At 32.7% G+C, this 20,999-nt stretch overlaps 2 protein-coding genes across 3 annotated transcripts in view; one reads left to right on the top strand and one right to left on the bottom strand.

Moving 5' to 3' along the window:
* eif2ak4 (eukaryotic translation initiation factor 2 alpha kinase 4) overlaps positions 1–9,707 on the top strand; it is a 29,887-nt gene extending 20,180 nt beyond the window's left edge. For both annotated transcript variants that reach the window (XM_052581427.1, XM_052581428.1), the window contains exons 28-39: positions 140–313; positions 1,169–1,303; positions 2,531–2,638; positions 2,715–2,843; positions 4,002–4,088; positions 4,164–4,273; positions 4,369–4,427; positions 4,568–4,662; positions 4,885–4,953; positions 6,799–6,843; positions 7,953–8,068; positions 9,448–9,707. In XM_052581427.1, the coding sequence (XP_052437387.1) occupies positions 140–313; positions 1,169–1,303; positions 2,531–2,638; positions 2,715–2,843; positions 4,002–4,088; positions 4,164–4,273; positions 4,369–4,427; positions 4,568–4,662; positions 4,885–4,953; positions 6,799–6,843; positions 7,953–8,068; positions 9,448–9,505 (1,185 nt within the window). In that variant the 3' untranslated portion in view covers positions 9,506–9,707. The remainder of the gene's footprint in view (positions 1–139; positions 314–1,168; positions 1,304–2,530; positions 2,639–2,714; positions 2,844–4,001; positions 4,089–4,163; positions 4,274–4,368; positions 4,428–4,567; positions 4,663–4,884; positions 4,954–6,798; positions 6,844–7,952; positions 8,069–9,447) is intronic.
* Positions 9,708–10,494: 787 nt separating this feature from the next.
* The window catches only part of LOC127976777 (cysteine-rich motor neuron 1 protein-like), a 28,899-nt gene continuing 18,394 nt past the window's right edge, over positions 10,495–20,999 (bottom strand). Inside the window, exons 5-10 of the mRNA XM_052581443.1 lie at positions 20,179–20,332; positions 17,810–17,931; positions 15,127–15,339; positions 13,991–14,080; positions 12,983–13,161; positions 10,495–11,985 (exon numbers count right to left, since the gene is read on the bottom strand). Coding sequence (XP_052437403.1) covers positions 11,875–11,985; positions 12,983–13,161; positions 13,991–14,080; positions 15,127–15,339; positions 17,810–17,931; positions 20,179–20,332 — 869 coding nt within the window. The 3' untranslated portion in view covers positions 10,495–11,874. The remainder of the gene's footprint in view (positions 11,986–12,982; positions 13,162–13,990; positions 14,081–15,126; positions 15,340–17,809; positions 17,932–20,178; positions 20,333–20,999) is intronic.

Here is a 20,999-nt window from a genome sequence, read left to right as displayed (position 1 = left end):
CTTACTCAGAGCAGTATTCAGTAATCAGTACTAAGTGTTCTTAATGCACTAATTGTCTTGTGACGCACATTACAGTGATCTTATTATAAATGTGAGTGTAAAGGCTTAAGTTGTTTAAGTGTTTTGTTTGAAACCTCAGTTGCAGACGCTGTATAAGTTCATCGAGCAGAAGGGCGACCTGCAGGAGCTGCTTCCTCTCATGAACTCTCTCACCAAACAGAAGAGTTCAGCCGTCGCTCAGATGGCCAAACAGGGCCAGAAAGATCTGGAAGAAGTCATGAGCCTCCTCAAGAAACTGGCCGTTAAACTACAGGCGAGTCATTTAAATGACTGTTCATGAGTCTTATAGTCTTAGATTTTATTTTTGGCATTTTTTGACTTTTACTTCCTTCCAGAGCTGCACGATTAATCAAATATAATAAAAAATATATATATATATATATATATATATATATATATATATATATATATATATATAAAGATAAAAAAAAAAAAAATATATATATATATATATATATATATATATAGAGAGAGAGAGAGAGAGATTGAAATAAAATAAATGTTAAATAAAATGCAATGAAAAAATAAATAAAAAGAGTTTTACTACAGCTAGTTGACCAATCCAAATGTCTCTTTTTTTTTTTTTTTTTTTTTTTGAAATTCATTTACTAACAATAATTTACTAAAACTTGAAACAGAAAATATATTTAAATATAAAAAATATCAATAAAAATGTAAATGCTATCTCAGTGATACTAAAATAATGTTAATTTAATGTTTTAAAATGAAGATATTATGACAGCTTTATATAATAGTATTGTAATATTACAATTGTAATTATAGTATTATTCTTAAACACTTGATTTATTTTATAATTTTTATTTAGTTTGTTACAATTAAATATTAAAATAGTAATATTTTGTATTTGTTTAGTTTTTTTTTAATCATATTTTATTTTGTATTATTATAGTTATCATTTATATAAATATTTTAATAATTTTATGTATTATTTTGAGAAATAACAACATTTTGGTTAAACTGTCCAACCCTAAAAACAAGCACAGCAAAACCGGACTTTTTAAAATCACAATAAAAAAAGAAAATAGGAAGTTTTTTTTTCTTTTTTTCTTCTCCTCCTCCTCTGAGCGTTTGTCTGTGTGTTTTGTAGGTGGTGGTGAATCTGGGTTTGGTCTATAAGATCCAGCATCACTGCGGCGTCATCTTCCAGTTCGTGGCGTTCATCAGGAAACGCAAACGCACCGTTCCTGACGTCTTAGCGGCGGGAGGACGATACGATCATCTGGTAACATCAACACGAGCATACTTCTGAAATCATTCCAGCATAGGGCTGGGTTTAGACACAAATTCATTTTTTGATGGATGTCATTAAAACAAGATTGATTTATTCATAAACTTATTTGGTAAGTTGTAGGCTACTCTTTCTTTTAGCATCACACCTTCGCATGTTCACTTGTTTATTTCGTGCTGCTTATCGCCACTGCAGCGGTCTGTCACTCCACATTAAACAGCACCACAACGCCATTTATTGTCTGAACACTTAAATAAATAGTGAGAGTTTTAAATCCGATACTTTTTTATATAAAAATATAAAAACTGACAAAACAAAGCTTAGTGTGATTTATTGTACGGGAGGTGCACTACAATGTTCCGTTCATTAAATGAAACCAATCTGTTCTAGGGATTTAAGAATTATATTTTTTCATAAAAATAAGAATCTATTGAAATCAATTAAATTCGTTTTTTTTTTAACCCAGGCACTATAAATTTCTCTTAATAACAATTTTTTATCAAACCACAAAAGTAAACCTGAAAATAAAATATTATTTTTTTTTATAATTTTTACTAATAAATATCTATTTTATTTGTAAAAAGAAACCTATGCAGTGTTTTTAAAACGCCATTTATTTTTTGAACACTTAAATAAATAGTGAGAGAGTTTTAAATCCGATACTTTTTTTAATATCAAAAGTGACTAAACAAAGCTTGGACGGGAGGTGCGCTACAATGTTCCATTCATTAATTGAAAACAATCAACTCTAGGGATTTAAGAATCAACATTTTTTGGTAAAAATGAGAATTTTTTTTTTTTTTACCCAAGCATTATAAATAACTCTTAATTACAGTTTTTAATCAAACCACAAAATAATTTTTTTAATTTTAATTTTTTACAACTTTTACTAATTAATCTCTATTTTATTTGTAAAAAGAAACCTATGCAGTGTTTTCAAAATTTTAATTACTGTTTCTGTACCTGAGATATGATTCAGTTGTATTCATTAATGTGATTTCTAATTGATGTGTTTGTTCTTATGTTATTACTGATTATCTTTAACACTTTAATAGTTGAAATGTATATTAGTCGAGTTGTTTTGGTCTGGTATTTTTGATGAAAGCGTAGCAAAAGTTCCTCTTGTAAGCCGAAGTGTTCTGTAAGCTGTTGGTTTTTGGCTCGTGCTATTCATCTGCAGTCAGTTTATTTGACCCGATGCTTTGGGATTTTCCGTGACAGATCAAGGAGTTCCACGGTCCGGCAGTGTCCGGTCCCGTCCCATATGCGGTTGGCGCTAGCATCGCTCTGGATAAGATCTGCTCGGCTGTGTCCAGTCTGGAGGAAGCGGTGAGTTTCAGAGGAGTGTGATGCCAGCGCTTCGTCTGGTCTGGTCTGGTCTCATCTCTCTGTCTCCGTCTGTCAGCTTCCTGTGAGCTCCTGTGATGTTCTGGTGCTTCCTGTGGGTCAGTCCTCCACCAGCAGAGCCATTAAAGTTACTCAGAAGCTCTGGGCCGCCGGAGTCTCCTCAGACATCGTCTATGACGTCTCGCAGGTCAGTGTCCCAATCGAGAAAAATATTTGCTTTGGTTCGTTTGTGTTCGTTCTGTCACATCCATAAATGAATCCGATTTAGCAGGAATTCACATTAGCCAAATCACTTCGAGATGATAAAATATTTAATATTTAGAACTGTAGGTGTTAAATTATTGCATATCAAGCTTTAATCTCACAAGGAACAAAATGAAAATATTCTGCAAGACGGAAATCATTGAGATGCTTCATTAAAGGTCATAATACGTTTTTTTATTTTTTAATTGATATACTTGTTAATTTTTGTAAATATCTTGAATTAGATTTTATTTTTTATATTTTATTTATCTGCTTCAATTTTAGTTTTTTTTTTTCCCTAGTTGTCTTTTTTTAAAAAAAAATGCTTGTAGTTTTTTTTTTTTTTATAAAAATTTTATATTATTGTAATTTTAATATATATTTAATAAAACATAAAACATATATATATATATATATATATATATATATATATATATATATATATATATATATATATATATATATATATATATATATTCTTTCCACTAGTCTGAAAGAGGAGACATGATATAGAAGCAAAATACACTAAAGGTTCTGCCATAAATCAACACATTTGAGTAGTAAAATTAAAACAAATCTTGTTTTACTGGGAAAATAAAAAAATGAAGTGAGTTTAACACGAGATTAAATATTTGCTAGTGGGGTCAGAAAAATTATCTAGTTTGTCCTTTTCAGTTAAATTTGAGAGTTTTAACATATTTGTACTGTAAAAACAAGACAGAAATAGAGAAGAAGTATGTGAGATTAAAGGTTCAGAGCTGAGAACCAGAGAAGCATTCATCAATCCAATAAAGTGAAATGCCATGAAATAAATACAAAGAGAGAAAGCAGACCATGCATCAGTTTTGACGTTCTCACTAATTCTTGCGAAAACAAAGCAAGACAAAAAAAAGAATACAAATCTGTGTCATTGACTGATTGAATCCTTACTGAACCACAAGTCATTATTCGTATTATGTTCAACTCCAAACCACAGCCATTAAATTCCAGGGTGGATCTCTACTGATCCTCAATATCTGACGAGACTATCGAGCTCTGATCCGCTCTAATGAATGCAGTCAGATGTTGTAATGAAGATTATTATTCTCCATTTGTGCCACAGTCACAGGAAGCTCTTATGGAGCACTGCAGACAAGCTGGAATCACATTCATGGTGCTGGTGTCCGATAAAGAAGGAAATTACCTGAAGGTAAATCACATTAACACCTGCGTTGAAGACTGTAAAGAGTGTGATCTGACACAAGCTCTCTTCTCTTCCCATCAGGTGAAGTCCTTTGAGAAAGACCGTCAGTCGGAGAAGAGAATCCCCGAGTCAGAACTGGTCGAACACTTCATCCAAAAGAGCCGGACCAAACTCTCCGAAGAGAGAAACAGGTGATGAACGCTGACGTTTACGACCGTAAACCATGTGTCAGAGTCCAGAGGAAACATCTAATGCTGTTTTTCTCTCTCATTTTTGCCTAAACCAGAGAGATTTCTGAGAGTTCTTCTCTCCAGAATCCAAAGGGATCATTACTGGGAAACTCAGGTACATTATTGGGTGATTCAGTGTTGTGTAGTACTTCACACTTTCTTTGTCTCTGGCAGATACTGCATTTAAAACCTTGAAAGAAAATAAGGTTTGTCCAACAGATGTTTGAATCTTCTCGTGTGTTTGGTGTCCATCAGGTCTGTCTGAATCACACGGGAGCAACACCATGAATGTGAACCTCATACCACCTGAGAAAATCTCTGCCAGCTCCCGACGGAGATATGAGACGCAGGTCAGCACAACTACCTCACATCTGACATCATGCGAAACACACTATCTTATTCATCTTATACCCTTAAGGCTTGTAAAGAGTGTCCTTGATTCAGACCCGTCTAGTGATGAGCCAGCGGATCTGAACCTCTGCCGTTCTGTGCTCCGCTTTATAACATACGAAGAAAAGCTTTTGTGTTCTGTCCATTTGCATTATGAGCATGAAAGTATTTTTGTCTTTCAGATCCAGACACGACTGCAGAATCTGAGCAGCAACTTACAGAACAAGAGCAGCGACATTGAAGTGCTGGCTGTGAGTATATGATGTCACTTCCTGCTCTAGTATCATCACTGATGCATTTGGCAGATGCTTTTATCCAAAGTGACTTGCATCATATTTGCCGATATTTGCCATTTTTAAATAATTGGCATCAGAACGTGCCAAGAATACAGAAACTTGCATCCATTCAGTGTATGCATTAGCGATATTTGGTATTTTTGTTAATTATCGGCTTTTATAGTATTTCTGCGTGGCAGATAAGTATCATAAACAGCTTCTTTTTTGACAGAGACAAGAATGCTGCAAATTAAATTGATTTCAAGGTATACATTAGTGGTCAAACAGTATATTGCCATGGTTGATATTTGCCATTTTTAAAATATCGGCACCGATTATTTCATTAAATCAGTGTTACCTGAACTTTATTTGAGAAAATATGATTGCCAGTCGGCACAAACATATCAGATTACTGAGTGCACATGGATGTAGTGTTTACTTTCATTTTATTTGTGTTTTTAACTATTTCTTTAGTTGTGAAAAATACTATAGTAGGATTTTAAAAAACTAGTTTCGAAAGCATAAATGTCAATTCATTTTACAAAAAATGTTCTACTTTAGAAAATATCTTTAAATAAATTTCATTGCAGGAATTATGCATCTTATTTAAATTGAATAGTGTAATATCGTTTATATCGGGTTTTTTTGTCTGCTCTTTAAAATATCGGTACATTTTATGAGCTCAAGCATTACATATTTATTTGTATTTTAATTTTTTTTGAATTTGTAAAAAATACTAGTATGTTAGTATAGAATGAAGATGCTAAAGCACAAATCACAAATCATTTATATACTGATTTATTGCACAATTAATTATTTCTAATTCAGTAAATATGGATCGAAATGTCATCGCAGCAATTGTTAAGCATCTTATTTAAATGAAATAGTGTAATATCATAAATATTGGCTTTATATTGATTGGCTGGCTCCTAAAGATATATGCAATCCTTTTTATTTGTGTATTTAACTATTCCTATATTTGTAAAAAATACTGTAATACGGTTATTAGTGCAAATGTGCAAATCTGTTTATTTTATAAAGTTCATAGTGATTCACTGTACAATTATTTCTAATTTAACAAATATGAATCTCAATTCCACTGCATGAATTTTATGCATCTTATTTAATTAAATAGTGTAAAATGATATACATATCGGCCTTGGTTCTCAAAGATATTGTTCTCAGCATCAGTTGCATGGTGATCAGTTCGAGCATGATTCCTGGGAATCGAACCCATGATCTGGGCGTTGGCAGTGATGTCCTGTGCTAGATTCATTTATTAATTTAGCATTCTCATAGCATTAATATTCTTCCAGCGAAATGATGAAGTGTTTTGAGAAGAATAAACAGCAGATGAAGGTTAGCGCTTGTCATCAAGATCCTCATCGCTTGCATATTTAGTGGTTTTGTGGGGAATAAAGTGGTTTGGTGTTTCTCTGTTATTACAGTTTACAAATCTCCCTTTAATCCGGAGTTATGGGTTCAAATATGAATTTGTCCCCAAGCCAAAATCTCAAGTTAAGAACCACAAGAACTCAAGGAGGAAGCAGAACCACCTTAAACTTTCCAGACACTCCGTGATGCATTGATATGGAAACAGAGAGACTAATGCCACATACTCAGCTTGCTTCCCCCCCCATGGTTCTTCAGTGCTGTATTTACTCCAACTTTTACCCTGTTTAGACACATTTGGAGTGCTTCCTGTTGATTGGTCTGCAGTGTTTACATGGCACCGCATCCGTCTGTGGGTTTCTGTAGATAAGCCTCTATTGTGTCTGAGAACATGACCTTCACAGTCTCTCCTGTCACATTCCTCCGCAGGTCGATCTGCCCAAGGAAACCCTCATCAACTTCCTGTCCCTCGAGGTTTGTACCACACGCTATTATTATGAGCTATTCTGAGTAAGTGAATGGCATTCCAGTGGAAAACATAAAGAGGAAGAGAGGGGGATCCTGTTTGCTGACAGCAGGACTCGAGCTTTCCTTGTGATGAGGGAAACCCTCTCCATCAACATGAATCTCTGCTACAGGAAGAACACTCTGTGCATGTCCTTTAACCAGGAACAAACATGAGCTTGCACAGAATGATGGGATATTCCACACTAACAAAGGTCTCAAGTTATTCACCAGTTCAGAGTGTGAGGAAAAACACTCAAGTCCACCAAGCCACACTGAGTGATTATTAAAGTGTACTTTATTTTTATTATTCATTTTTCAAGATGTTTTATTTAGCATTTAAAAAATGCAGAAAAAAGGAGATAAAACAAAATAATATATATTTTTTTAAATGAAGTCTCTTCTCCTCACTAAGGCTGCATTTATTAGATCAAAAATACAGTAAAAATAGTTAATTATTATTATGATTTAAATCATCTGTTTTCTGTGTGAATCTGTGTTAAAGTGTAATGTATTTCTGTGATGCTCCGCTGTATTTTCAGCATCATTCCTCCAGTCTTCAGTGTCGCATGATCTTCAGAAATCAGAATAATATGCTAATTAATTAAATTTAGTTTGGTAAGGATGCATTTAATGACTCATTGACAGTAAAGTGTTTAAAATAAAAAAATGGTTCAAAAGATTTTTTATTTCAAATAAATGTTGTTCATTTGAACTTTCTGTTCATCTGTGAATCCTAGAAAATAAAATGCATCAAGATTTACACAGAAATATCGTGCAGCACAACTGTTTTCAACGTTGATAATAATCAGAAATGTTTCTTGACCAGTAAATCATATTTTCATGATTTCTGAAGATAATGTGACACTGTTTTTCTAATCTAAAACATTAAACATTCATAATTACAGTTCTCCCAGTAATGTTAGAAATAGGTCAGTTTTATGTCTCAACTTAAATTGAGTTCTTACATATCGTATATTTCTTAATTTCTACCCCTGAATGAGTGTCTGAGATATGATTCCTCATCGTTTGTGTGCTAATTGGAGTATTTAATGCTGAGGCTGTTGTTTGTCTCTCAGTTTGATAGTGAGGAGCAGTTTAACATCAGTGTGAAGACGCTTCTCTCTCGGCTGCCCAAACAGAGGTACCTCAAAGGCATCTGTGAGCAGATCTACCACTTTAAGATCTCCAAAAGGTACTACAAGTTTACAATCTCAGTTTACATATCGCAGTTCAGACTTTTTTTTTTACAATTACAAGTTTACAATCTCAGTTTACATATCGCAGTTCAGACTTTTTTTTACAATTACACGTTTACAAACTCAGTTTACATATCGCAATTCAGACTTTTTTTCTTTACAATTACAAGTTTACAATCTCATTTTACATATTGCAATTCAAATTTTTTTTTTTTTTACAATTACAAGTTTACTATATTAGTTTTATATGTTTACATCTCGCAATTCAGACTTTTTTTTACAAGTTTACTATATTAGTTTTATATATGTTTACATCTCAAAATTGAGACTTTTTCTTTACAATTACAAGTTTACAATCTCAGTTTACATCTTGCAATTCAGTCTTTTTTTTCTTTACAATTACAAGTTTACGATCTCAGTTTACAAATCGCATTTCAGTTTTTTTTTTTTTACAAGTTTACACATCGCAATTCAGACTTTTTCTTTTTACAAGTTTACAATCTCATTTTACATATCGCAATTCAGACTTTTTTTTTACACTTACAAGTTTACTATATTAGTTTTATATATGTTTACATCTCGCAATTCAGACTTTTTTTTTTACAATTACAAGTTTACTATATTAGTTTTATGTTTACATCTCGCAATTCAGACTTTTTTTTACAAGTTTACTATATTAGTTTTATATATGTTTACATCTCACAATTGAGACTTTTTCTTTACAATTACAAGTTTACAATGTCAGTTTTCATCTCGCAATTCAGACTTTTTATTTACTATAAAAAATTTACAATAGCAGTTTACATATGTTTACATCTCACAATTCAGATTTTTTTTTCTTTACAAGTTTACAATCTCAGTTTTCATCTCGCAATTCAGACTTTTTCTTTACTATTAGAAATTTCCAATATCAGTTTACATGTTTACATCTCACAATTCAGATTTTTTATTTTTTTTACAAGTTTACAATCTGTTTTCATCTCGCAATTCAGACTTTTTTTTACTATTAGAAGTTTACAATATCAGTTTACATATTCAGTTTTTTTTTTTTTTTTTTTTTTACAATTGTGAGTTTACAAGTTAATACAACATCGATGTATTTTTGACACTTTTTTTTTTCTCCCCCGAAGTTTGCGTTTTTTATATCTGCTGAATCAATCTTCCATACAAACAGCATACAAATATTTTATTCTGAAAGGATAAAATCAGTCTTTAAGCTCAGGAGTAACCGATCTGAAACAAATATTTGCCATTAGGGTAAGAAAAATAAACGTACTGGTTGAAATCTCATGATGACACGCTGAAAGTCTTGAACTGAAGAAATCAAATATCATGTCTTGATTTCCTCTTGATTTGCTGTTCTGTGTGTTTTCAGGATGGCTGTGGTGGTTCTTTACAGCTACAGAGACGATTATTACAAGATCCTGCTCTGATCTCTGATTTCACTGCATTTTAAAGCTTTAGAGATTCTGCGGTTAAACCAAGCTGTGTTTGTACGGCGGATTCGATGCCAAAGGCTGATGAGCATCATCTGAAGGGTCCAGTCATCAATCATATTATTAACGATTCCTGTGAAATCACAATTGAATACTGTACAGTCCACAACTGAAGGAAATAAAATATTTTCCTGTATCACATGTTGTCTTGCTTTTGTTTTTTAAACATTGAAAAATTTAATGTAGTTATATTCAAATTATTTTTACTGTTATAGTAATAGTATATACTTTGAATTCACGTTTTAATAATAATTTTTATTTTTGTTACTTAGTTCAATGTGTTATTATTTGTTTGTTCCAGTTGGTCATTTTCATATTTTAATTTTGGCTTTTTTTTCAATCAAATGTTTCGAGTTCATGAGCCTCAGTTTTTAAGCGAAAAAAAAAACTATTGTGGATAATTTTGTCAGTGTTCAAAAGCTCTGATTAATACTTTGAAATATTGCAAATATATTTATAAAAATGATATTTAAATAATTTTAATCATATTAAATACAAAATATGTGGTACTTTAAAGAAAGTTGATGAAAAGATCGAATATTTGCCAATAGTAAAGTACAACGAGAAAAGTACAGGGGAAATTACAAATGAAGAGTTTATTTGCAAAAACAGATTTTCATAAATCATGTTTATGTTTTTTCATTCGCTGTATTTTTTTCTATTATTATTTAATCAAAACAACCCTACTGAAGTTTAATATTAATTGGATTGCAGGATAAAAAAATAAATAAATAGGATTTTAATTTTTTTTAAAGGTTTTAAGTTATAATTTTTGGCAAATGAACTCTTCAAATATTATCAGATTTTGGGGGTACAAAGTCAGTATGTTACAGTCCAATGTGAAAATACTAACTAGCATTTTCAGGAAAAAGAAAATCCTCTCCAGGTCATAATGTCTTGAACACAATAATTAGGTTTAACAAACATTCACACAATTCATATTTATTTCAAAAACAAATGTACATGTTACAGCTGAACATCTGTTGGATCATATTGACTGGTGATGAAGTCAAATAAATAAAAGCTGATATAAAGCAGACAGACGGTTTATAAAATCTGTACAGCAGCTTTGGGTTTGGGACAGAATCAGTCACTAGAGTATAGTTTTAATAAATAAAAGTGAAAAAATAAATAAGATACTTTCCTCTACTATTTTTATGGTTTTTGTACATTTATCATTTACTGTAATTGCTCAAACTCAAACCAACTATAATCCACATGTGATTGATTCAGATGCTGAAGTGAGAAACATCTCCCTCAGTGCATTGATTGACACTCAACTGCAAACATGTGACCTCTGACTCTGCCAATCACAACAGAGCTCATTTACATATCTCTTAAAGATACAGTATATATAAAAAAGCCTGTTTAACAGAGAGAGCAATCGAATGAATGAAAGCAAAAACTGTATGGATGAATAAAACCCTGAATGAATATGACTCCCTACAAAACTAGGGACAAAAACTGGTTTCTAGAGAAGCAAATAAATTACTTATGCTAATATTTATATATAAAACATTTATTTTAATATAGAAATATGATATATTTATACACCTATCCATAACTTACACTTTCTATCAAAAGTTTCTGAACAGTAAGATTTTTTTGTTTTTATAAAAAGTCTCTTCTGCTCACTAAGGCTGCATTTATTTGATTAAAAATACAGTAAAAATAGTGAAATATTATTCTAATGTAAATCAGCAGTTTTCTGTGTAAATCTGTGTTAAAGCGTAATTTATTTCTGTGATGCTCCGCTGTATTTTCAGCATCATTCCTCCAGTCTTCAAATTTTACATTTTTTACTGTATTTTTGATCAATCTGAATAAATCATCTCTCCATCGATGTATGGTATGTATATTTGACATATTTAATATAGAAATATATATTTGTTTGCTTGTAAGTGTGTTATGGATGGAAACAGGATTCCCTTGAGAAATTAAAAGTGTTATTTTGTATAGTGAAGAATGTGATGATGCCTGCAGATGCTGTCTAGTTAGACGACTCGTTAGGGTTCGGAAGGGAGGACTTGAGAGGATCTGAGTTCGTTATGAACACACAGCAATGTTCAGTCCGGCAACAAACTACAAGTAAAACACTCGAGTGTATAGAAAGGAATAAACAGACGGAGAGAATATGAGCACGATCTCTTCTCTCTGAAGAGTCCAGGTCCGTCTGGTTCCTGAACCTTTGGTTTGTTTCTGCATCATGACACCGAAGCTCCTCGTCCGATAAACTGTGTTCCTGTTTAGTTTGGACGCTCTGATCGTCATGAAAACACTAAATGAAGCAGGAGATGATCACAGAGCTAGCGCTGGACGTGTCCGTTAGAGAGAGAGATGCTCTGGAACAGACTTTCTCTGGACGGCTCCATGTAGACGACTGAACTCTTGTTCTGGTGTTTCTGTAAGATCACCGTCTGCCGGACACACAGAGAGAAACACAGAGAAATACTTCACTGCGTTTGGACGCCCTGCTTTATATTAGTGTTCATGAGAGGATTGAATAGCTCTATATGGAAAGAATCAGGCGAGGATGATTGGGGTGTGCAAAAAATGTAAAATTAATGGTTTGTTAAAGGTGCAAAAAATAAAAGCTGTTGGTGAGTACAAAAAATTTGTGATAAAAAATGATTTTTTTTTGGAATTAGTTGGGGAATAAATATAATATAATAAATAATAATAATATAAATATTTGTTTTGCGTGCAAAAAATTTTTTTTGGTCAGTGCAGAAAATAGGCTAGTAATAAAAAAAAATATTTTTTTGTGCAAGAAAAGAGGTGCAAAAAATACATATTTGTATATTTTTTGGGGTGTAAAAATTTGCTGGAAAATGATTTGCTGGAGACTAAAAAGTACACCAAACAAGATTTTTCATGGGTGCAAAAAAAAAAAAAGTGCAACAAATAAACGAGTAATAAAATTTTTATTTGTTGGTACAGAGTCCCACATGTGACATGCAAAAAAATAATAATAATAATAATAAACAAAAGAATAATATCTTTAGGAGAGTGAACATTGTTCTCTATGAAAAAATGGTGTGCAAAAAAACTAAAAATATTTGTTGGAGTGCAAAGAATAAACAAAATAAAAGAGATTTGTTTGGGGTGCAAAAAAAAAAAACATAAATAAACAAACCTTAAATTAACAATAAAACCTTAATATACATCTATAAAATATATTACAACCTTAAAAATGTCAACATGAAATTTTGAATATATTTTATGAATATATATATAATATTTGCTCAGAAATGCGTCACATGACGGAGTGTGCAAATGAAGTTCATGTCTCTAGTTTTTTGTAATCATGATGATATATGATACTCGTATGCTGAGATACTTCACAACGCATTTCAGGTTTAACGGCTCTTATGACGTCGTTAGTTGTTGTGTAACGAGTTCCGAGTCGCTCACCTTCTTGGGCGCGCCGTAGCAGGACATCTGAACCCAGCTCTTCCTGCAGTTCACCAGGATGGCCACCAGGAGGAAGATGACCACAGCCAGCAGGATTCCCGCCAGAATCCAGGCTGCTGATTGGTAGATGAGCGCCATCTCCGTCTGACTCGGATCGTCCCGTGAGAAAACATCACCAGCTACACGAGAGAACATTTGACATCAGAAACCATCGATCCTGTAATATGTAATCATAAAATCCCGAGAAATCCTAAAATAATAATAAAAAAACACTTACTAAAAATCTGTAATAAAATTGTCAAATAAAATAATTAAAAAGCACTAAATCTGAATCATAAAACACAAAAAAAAACATAAAGTTAAATTAAAATAATATTAAAACAAAAAAAATTATAGTATGCAGACTAAAATGTATCATAAAAATGTATAATAAAAAATTCCAAAATTGTAACAAATGAATCAAAATAAATACTTGTATAATAAATTGTTCAATTAAAATACTTAATCAAATGAATATAACATTTAATTAAATACGTTTTATAAAAAAATTACTTGAATTAAAAAGTTTTAAAAATTAAATAAATATCAAAAATAAATTAGAGCATTAAAAATTTAAGTATAAAAGGGTTAAATTACAATAAACAAAACATATTATTAAAATGAAAACAATATCATAAGCTAATAAATAAATAAATGCGAACCAAAAAAATTCACATTTAATCAAAAATGTAAAGAACTAAAATAAATAAATCAAAATGAAATGCTAAAAAAAATAAAAATAAAAATAAATTTACGCTTACTAAACACTAATCATTAAAACCTACAGTTAAAGTAGTTTTAAAACAAAAGTAAAATGCTTACTAAAAATTCTAAAACATTGAATTAAATTAAACTAAAACAACATAAAGCTACTGAAAAATTATAATAAAAATCCAGCAATATTAAAATGAATCAAATTAGCAGCAGTGTATTCCCTCATCTAATCGCGTCTCGTATTGTTGTATTTACGTGTGACGCTGTGCAGCGGAGGAGCGGCGCTGATCCAGTCCTCGGTGACAGACGTCCACAGCATCACCGGCGCTGACGAGCTCGTTATCTCTGCACACACATCATCATCACTTCATCATCATCATCATCATCAAAAACCAGCTTCAAGAGATGAACACGGAGGACAACAATGAGAAGGAAAAACTGACGGAGAAATTTGCTTGTTCTGTCCTCGGACTGAAACATGTTGAACAGGAAACATTCGAGTGAACCGATATCACAGGAATATTCGCCACAGGAGCATATAGACTAATGCTGGGATGCACAAACTGGGGTTTGTGAAAAAAAAAAAAAAAAAAATCATAAATAATTAACTTTAACAAAAACATTACATTTAACAAATTACTCCAAAAAATAAAATAACAAGAAATAAAATAAAAACAAGAATAAAATATTGAATAATTAATTATTTTAATATTAAATATTTTATAAATCCTAGCAACTAAAACAAAACATTACAAATTAAAACAAATTTAATAAAAAATAATAAACCGAATAAAATGATAAAAATAAATCAATAAAAATTAAATTAAAATACATATACAATGTTTAAATAAAAAAAAAAAAAATGAATTACTAAAATGTACAATTTTAATAAATACATTTAAAATAAAAGCAACTAGGACAAAACACAAAAAATTAAATAATGAACGTTAAATAAAAATAAAAAAGTTAAAATAAGTATAAAAATAAAAATAATAGTTAATAAAAATACATGTCAAATTAAAAAGTACAAATTTTGAATGACAAAATAAAAACATTAATTAATAATTAATAACACACACACACACACACACACAGAAACAGACACACACACGCACAGAGACACACACACACACACACACACAGAGAGACACAGACACACAAACAAACACATACACACACACACACACACACAGACACACAGAGTGTTTCTTGAGCAGTAGTAATGATGCTGAAAATACAGCGGAGCATCACAGAAATAAATTACACTTTAACACAGATTCACACAGAAAACAGATGTTTTACATTGTAAAACTATTTCAGATTTTTTACTGTGTTTTTGATCAAATAAAGGCAGTCTTGGTGAGTATCAGAGAGTGTTTTGTGTGTGGTACCGTCACAGCCGGGGCAGCACTGGTGGTCTCGGAGCACAGGGTGGGCACAGGTGGGCACAGGGCAGGGGATCAGCACACACATCTCTCGACCCGCGTGACAGAAACAGTCTCTGCAGCCGTCGTGCCATCTGTCTCCCTCCTGGAAACGCTGGCCGCTCGCCGTCAGACAGAAGCTGGACGAGACGCTGGTGCTGGACACACGTCTGTCTGCGTCTGAACACCACACAACAACAACATCACAACAATCAACAGAAGAACATTAGAAATAACAGTAAACATCGTAAAAACTACAGCGGACAAAACCAGTCAGACGATTATGAGTAAACCGCACAAAAAACATCCAGCTTACAATCCAAAAAAAACCCCAAAACAATATATATATATATTACTGTAGTTTTAATAATATTGAGTTTACAAAAGTTGCTTTTATTTTCCGTGTTCGTTTTAATTTTATTAAACGTTTTTGTAATTTTGTTGTGTTTTTGTCATTTTAGTTTTTATTTTTTAAAAGGTCTTTATAGTTTATAATTACTATGTTTTTAACAATATTTTAAGTTAGTTTTTATTTTAATATTTTCCATTTTAATTTAAATTAAATTTTATATAACGTTTTAATAATTTATATAATAGAGTGTTTTCGTAATTTTTACTACTTTTTGTTTTTTAAGTAGGTCTTTTTAATCTTTCATTATTATTAAGGTTTTTAATAATATTTTGAGATTTTTATTATTTTCAATTTTAATTTTATTTTACATTTTTGTAATTTTGTTTTGTGTTTTTGTTATTTTTACTACTTATCTTATTTTTTTTAATAGGTCTATACAGTTTTTATTATTATTTTTTTAAATAATATTTTTAAGTTAGCATTTATTTTTATATTTCCCTTTTTTATTTGAATTACAGTTAATGTTTTGTAATTTTGGTTTATATTTTTGTAATTTTTATTAGTTTTTTAATATGTCTATTTAGATTTGTATTAATTTAGATTTTGGTTTTTATAAATTTTTTTTAGTTTGATATTTTCCATTTTCAATTTCATTTTAGTTAACGCTTTAGAATTATTTTATTTAATATTTAATATATATATATATATATAAAAGTTTTTAAGTACTTTAACTTAAATAAAAGAAAATGCTAAATGTTGCTTATATATATATATATATATATATATATATATATATATATATATATATATATATATATATATATTTTTTTTTTTTTTTTTTTTTTTTTTTAATGGTGATAAGCCTGCATTCAATGATTTTTAAAATGTAAATCAGCATAAATTAAAGAGAGTACAAACTGTAACTCAGTGTATAAATACTTCATGATTTAAACGTCATTCTGTTGATATCCTATTATAACTCCTGACTTCTGTCTCCAGCTGAAATAACATCCTCTGAACGTCTGATATTTTGCCAATAATGAGTTTATAATGATGCCGTGGATAAACTGAACTGAATGAACCAGTTAAAGCAACACACATAATTACAAGAAAAACCAAAGGCAGTGATTTTTTCATCATCTAAGTGTGTTTACCTTCTTAAAAAGACTTTTAGTGCAGTTTTCATGTCTAAATATTTAAGCAGTTTTCTGAAAACTGGTCCAGATGTTTCAGAATAGCTGCTGTGATTTTACGAAGTGCTCGTGACTGAACACAGAATGAACTCCACAAACACAAGACAGAGTTAAAATAACCTTCCTCCAGCAAACACAGATCATCAGCTGGAAACAACTGCAAACCACAGCCCCTGCACGGATCAATCTGCTCAGACTGAAGTTATGACAGCAGACGAGTGATGATCTGAACCAGCAGCCTCGTTTATAACACACACACACACACACACACACACACACACACACACACACACACACACACACGCACACACACACACACCCACACACACACACACACACACACACACACACGCACACACACACACACACACACACACACACACACACACAGACACACACAGACACCCACACAGACACACACACACACACACACACAGACACACACACACACACACACACACACACACTCACACACACACATCATCAGATCTGATCCGCTCGGTTCATCCCTCCGGATTTATAAAGCAGAGAGTCAGATGAAAAAGCTAGTTTGTATACTCCAACTGAAACACTGAACAAATCACAAAAAAACAACATCAGATTTCATTTCATTTTAGAACTAAATGAACTAAACTAAATGAACAACCTAAAATCAAGTATGGCTTTATTTTTAGTTGTCATTATGATCTATGTGTTACTTGAGTATCACTGGTATACTATTAATACGACTAGATACTGATTTAGTTTGTTACATTTTTTGTGAGGGTGAATTTTATTTATTTTAAATGTTATTATTTTAGTTATTTTAGTACATCAAGTCAAACCAAACAGCGTAAATAAAATTATTTCAAGTTTTAAAATGTATTTTATGCCAGTTATTCATATATATATTGTTATTTATTTAATTTTTTTAATTTCAAGCAATTAAAATGTATCTTTATGGTTTAAGAGGTTTATAATAACCCTGATATGCATCTACAAACATATATTAAATGTTGGGCATACATTTTATTGCGGTTTTCCATGTTTATAGATTGCTTGTAGGAAAATTCTGTACAGTGGACCTCAGATGAGTTCTCATGACCTCTGACCCCTGCTCACTCACCTCTACACTGGCAGACGCTGCAGCCCTTCCTGCTCTTCCTGAAGCCCTCGCTGCAGTGTTTGTCGCAGGTGAACGGTGGACAGCGGATGCAGCGGCACATCTCACAGCCGTGCTTGTTCCTCCTGCGACGAGAAACAACACATAAACCATCAGGTGAGGCTGCTTAACCAGCACTGACCAGCAGTAACCAGCACTGACCAGCATTAACTAGCACTGGCCAGCATTAACCAGCACTGACCAGCATTAACTAGCACTGACCAGCATTAACCAGCACTGACCAGCATTAACCAGCACTGACCAGCAGTAACCAGCACTGACCAGCATTAACTAGCACTGACCAGCATTAACCAGTGCTGACCAGCAATCACCAGCATTAACCAGCAATGACCAGCACTGACCAGCATTAACCAGCACTGACCAGCAGTAACCAGCACTGACTAGCACAGACCAGCATTAACCAGCAATAACCAGCAATGACCAGCACTGACCAGCACTGAACAGCATTGACCAGCAATGACCAGCATTAACCAGCACTGACCAGCAATGACCAGCATTAACTAGCACTGACCAGCTTTAACCAGCACTGACCAGCAATGACCAGCACTGACAAGCATTGAACAGCACTGACCAGCTTTAACCAGCACTGACCAGCATTGACCAGCACTGACCAGCTTTAACCAGCACTGACCAGCATTGACCAGCACTGACAAGCACTGACCAGCTTTAACCAGCACTGACTAGCACTGACCAGCATTAACCAGCAATAACCAGCAATGACCAGCACTGACCAGCAATGACCAGCACTGACCAGCATTTTTAACCTTGGGTTAATATTATTTAACCCTTTAAAAAGGCTGCTGATGTTACTTTTAAGCCTGGGCTAACATTAGTTTAACACTGTGATGAGGCCATTTTCATTTAGTTTAACTTGCTCTACTAAAATAACTAAAACAAAAACTAAAATAAAAAAATCTTTCACACGTTCACTCTAAAATTCCCTAATTTTGATGGTAATATGCAATTGAATTGCATATCGAAGTGCATAATGTGGTTATCTTAGATCATGTCAGTGCACAGGAGATAAGGATCCATTTATTTATAAATGCATGATCTCTAAGGGGTTTCTGAACCTAATGGGTTTGTTTCAACTGGCTCCAGATATTTTAGAAACAGTAGAAGGTCATCTTCATTTAAATTCTTATGATCTTTGGATTTGTTTCCATATCCTTGTTGTAGCTGTTTATCTTACTAGCAATAAACACTAGAAACAAACACGCTTCGACCAGAAGATGATCTCAACATGAGCCACTATAAACAGGGATTTCCTCCAGAGCGAGATGAAGAGACAGGGCTCAGAGAACTCAAACTTCTTCTGTATTATCCAGGAAACCCTCCATCCCTCCTGAGGGAGCTTAGACAACAGGTTTACAGTGAAAATCTCTCTGCTCCATCCTCCACTGGGAGTTTGTGGTTCAGATACCAGCGGAATCACACCTCACGCTCACATACAGACGCTTTTGTGTCAATGAGCATTTGATCATTGTGTTGAAAGGAGGGATGGTTTTGAAATGAAAGCACTGGATCCCACGCTCTTATGAGGACAGCAAAGCACCCAGATGTTTGACCAGGGTCATGGAGTACAGGGGTTCAGGCTGATTAACACTGAGAAAACATTATATTAACTCTGTGATGAGATCACCTTTAACCCAGGGTTAAACTTAATTTCACACTTGTATCTAGGCAGGACATAGCATTGCAATTAGGCTATTATTATTTTAATCACTTTTAACCCTGGGTTAAACATTTTTCACACTTTTATTTAAACAGAGGTTAGCACTGTTTAACCCTGGGTCAGCATTATTTTAACCCTATGCTCATGTTTTTTTTTTTTAACACTGCCTTAACAATATTTTAACCCTGTGCTGACTCCACATTTAACCATGGGCTAACACTGTTGTATCCCTGCAATGAGGTCACTTTTAACCATGAGTTAACATTATTTTAACCACATGATTAAGTCACGTTTAACCCTGGGCTAACATTATTAAATCCTCTGATTCGGTCACTTTTAACCTTGGGTTAAAACAAGTTTAACCCTATGCTGATGCCACTTTTACCCCTTGATTAAACAATGTTTAACACTTATATTTAGGCCAAGGTTAGCAGTGTGTTTAGCCTGGATTTACCATTATTTTAACCCTGTGCTGATGTCACATTTAACTCTGGGTTAACATTATTTTAACCACATGATGAGGTCACTTTTAACCCTGTGTTGACATCAGGTTTAACCCTATGTTAAATGATGTTTTACACTTATATTTAGATTTTTTGGTCTTAAATAATGTTACGGGGCAGATATTTTTACTTACATGTATCCATAAGGGCATGTCTTGCTGCATGTCATGGGACGACACTTTGGAATGGCTACACTACATTCACACACTTCACAACCATAGCGGTCTTTCTCATAACCCATGGGACACTCCAGAGAGCAGTGCTTGGACACAACAGGACAGGTTTCATCTGAAAACAACAACATAAGATGATCAGTGAACTGTCAAACTTAGGTCAAACATATTTGTATTTCACATTTATAGTAAGACAAAGGTTAGCACTTTGTATAACCCTGGGTCAACATAATTTTAAACCCATGATGACATAATTTCTATCCCTGGGTTACCTAACATCTATCTTTTATATTTAGACAAAGGTTATCACTATGTTTAACCCTTTCTTAACATTATATTAACCCTGTGCTAATGTCACGTTTAACCCTGAGTTAAAGAACATCTCAATCTTTACCCTGTGCTAATGTCACTTTTAACCCTGGATGAACTTTATTTTAACCCCATGATGACGGCACTTTTAACCCTATGGTTGAACAACATCTCAATCTTGTATTTAGACAGATCTCAGCACTACATTTAACCCTGGCTTAACAATATATTAACCCTATACTGAGGTCACTTTTAACCCTGGGTTAACATTATTTTAACCCTGCCATTAAATAAACAGAAAGTCAGCAAATATAAATCATGCATATAAATAAATCTAGGTGTTTTTTTTTTTTTTTGCAGAACCTTCGATGCTGCTAGTGGTGAAGAAACCTTAAACTGTTTTTTTAAATGTTTTCTAAAAATTACACATTATGATTCCGAGCAGTTTACAATTCCATGAGCTCCATGATGAC

The sequence above is a fragment of the Carassius gibelio genome, chromosome B17 (genome assembly GCF_023724105.1).
Source record: "Carassius gibelio isolate Cgi1373 ecotype wild population from Czech Republic chromosome B17, carGib1.2-hapl.c, whole genome shotgun sequence".
NCBI lineage: Eukaryota > Metazoa > Chordata > Actinopteri > Cypriniformes > Cyprinidae > Carassius > Carassius gibelio.
The sequence above is the reverse complement of the archived record's forward strand: the minus strand, read 5'-3'. Positions and strand labels throughout refer to the sequence as shown.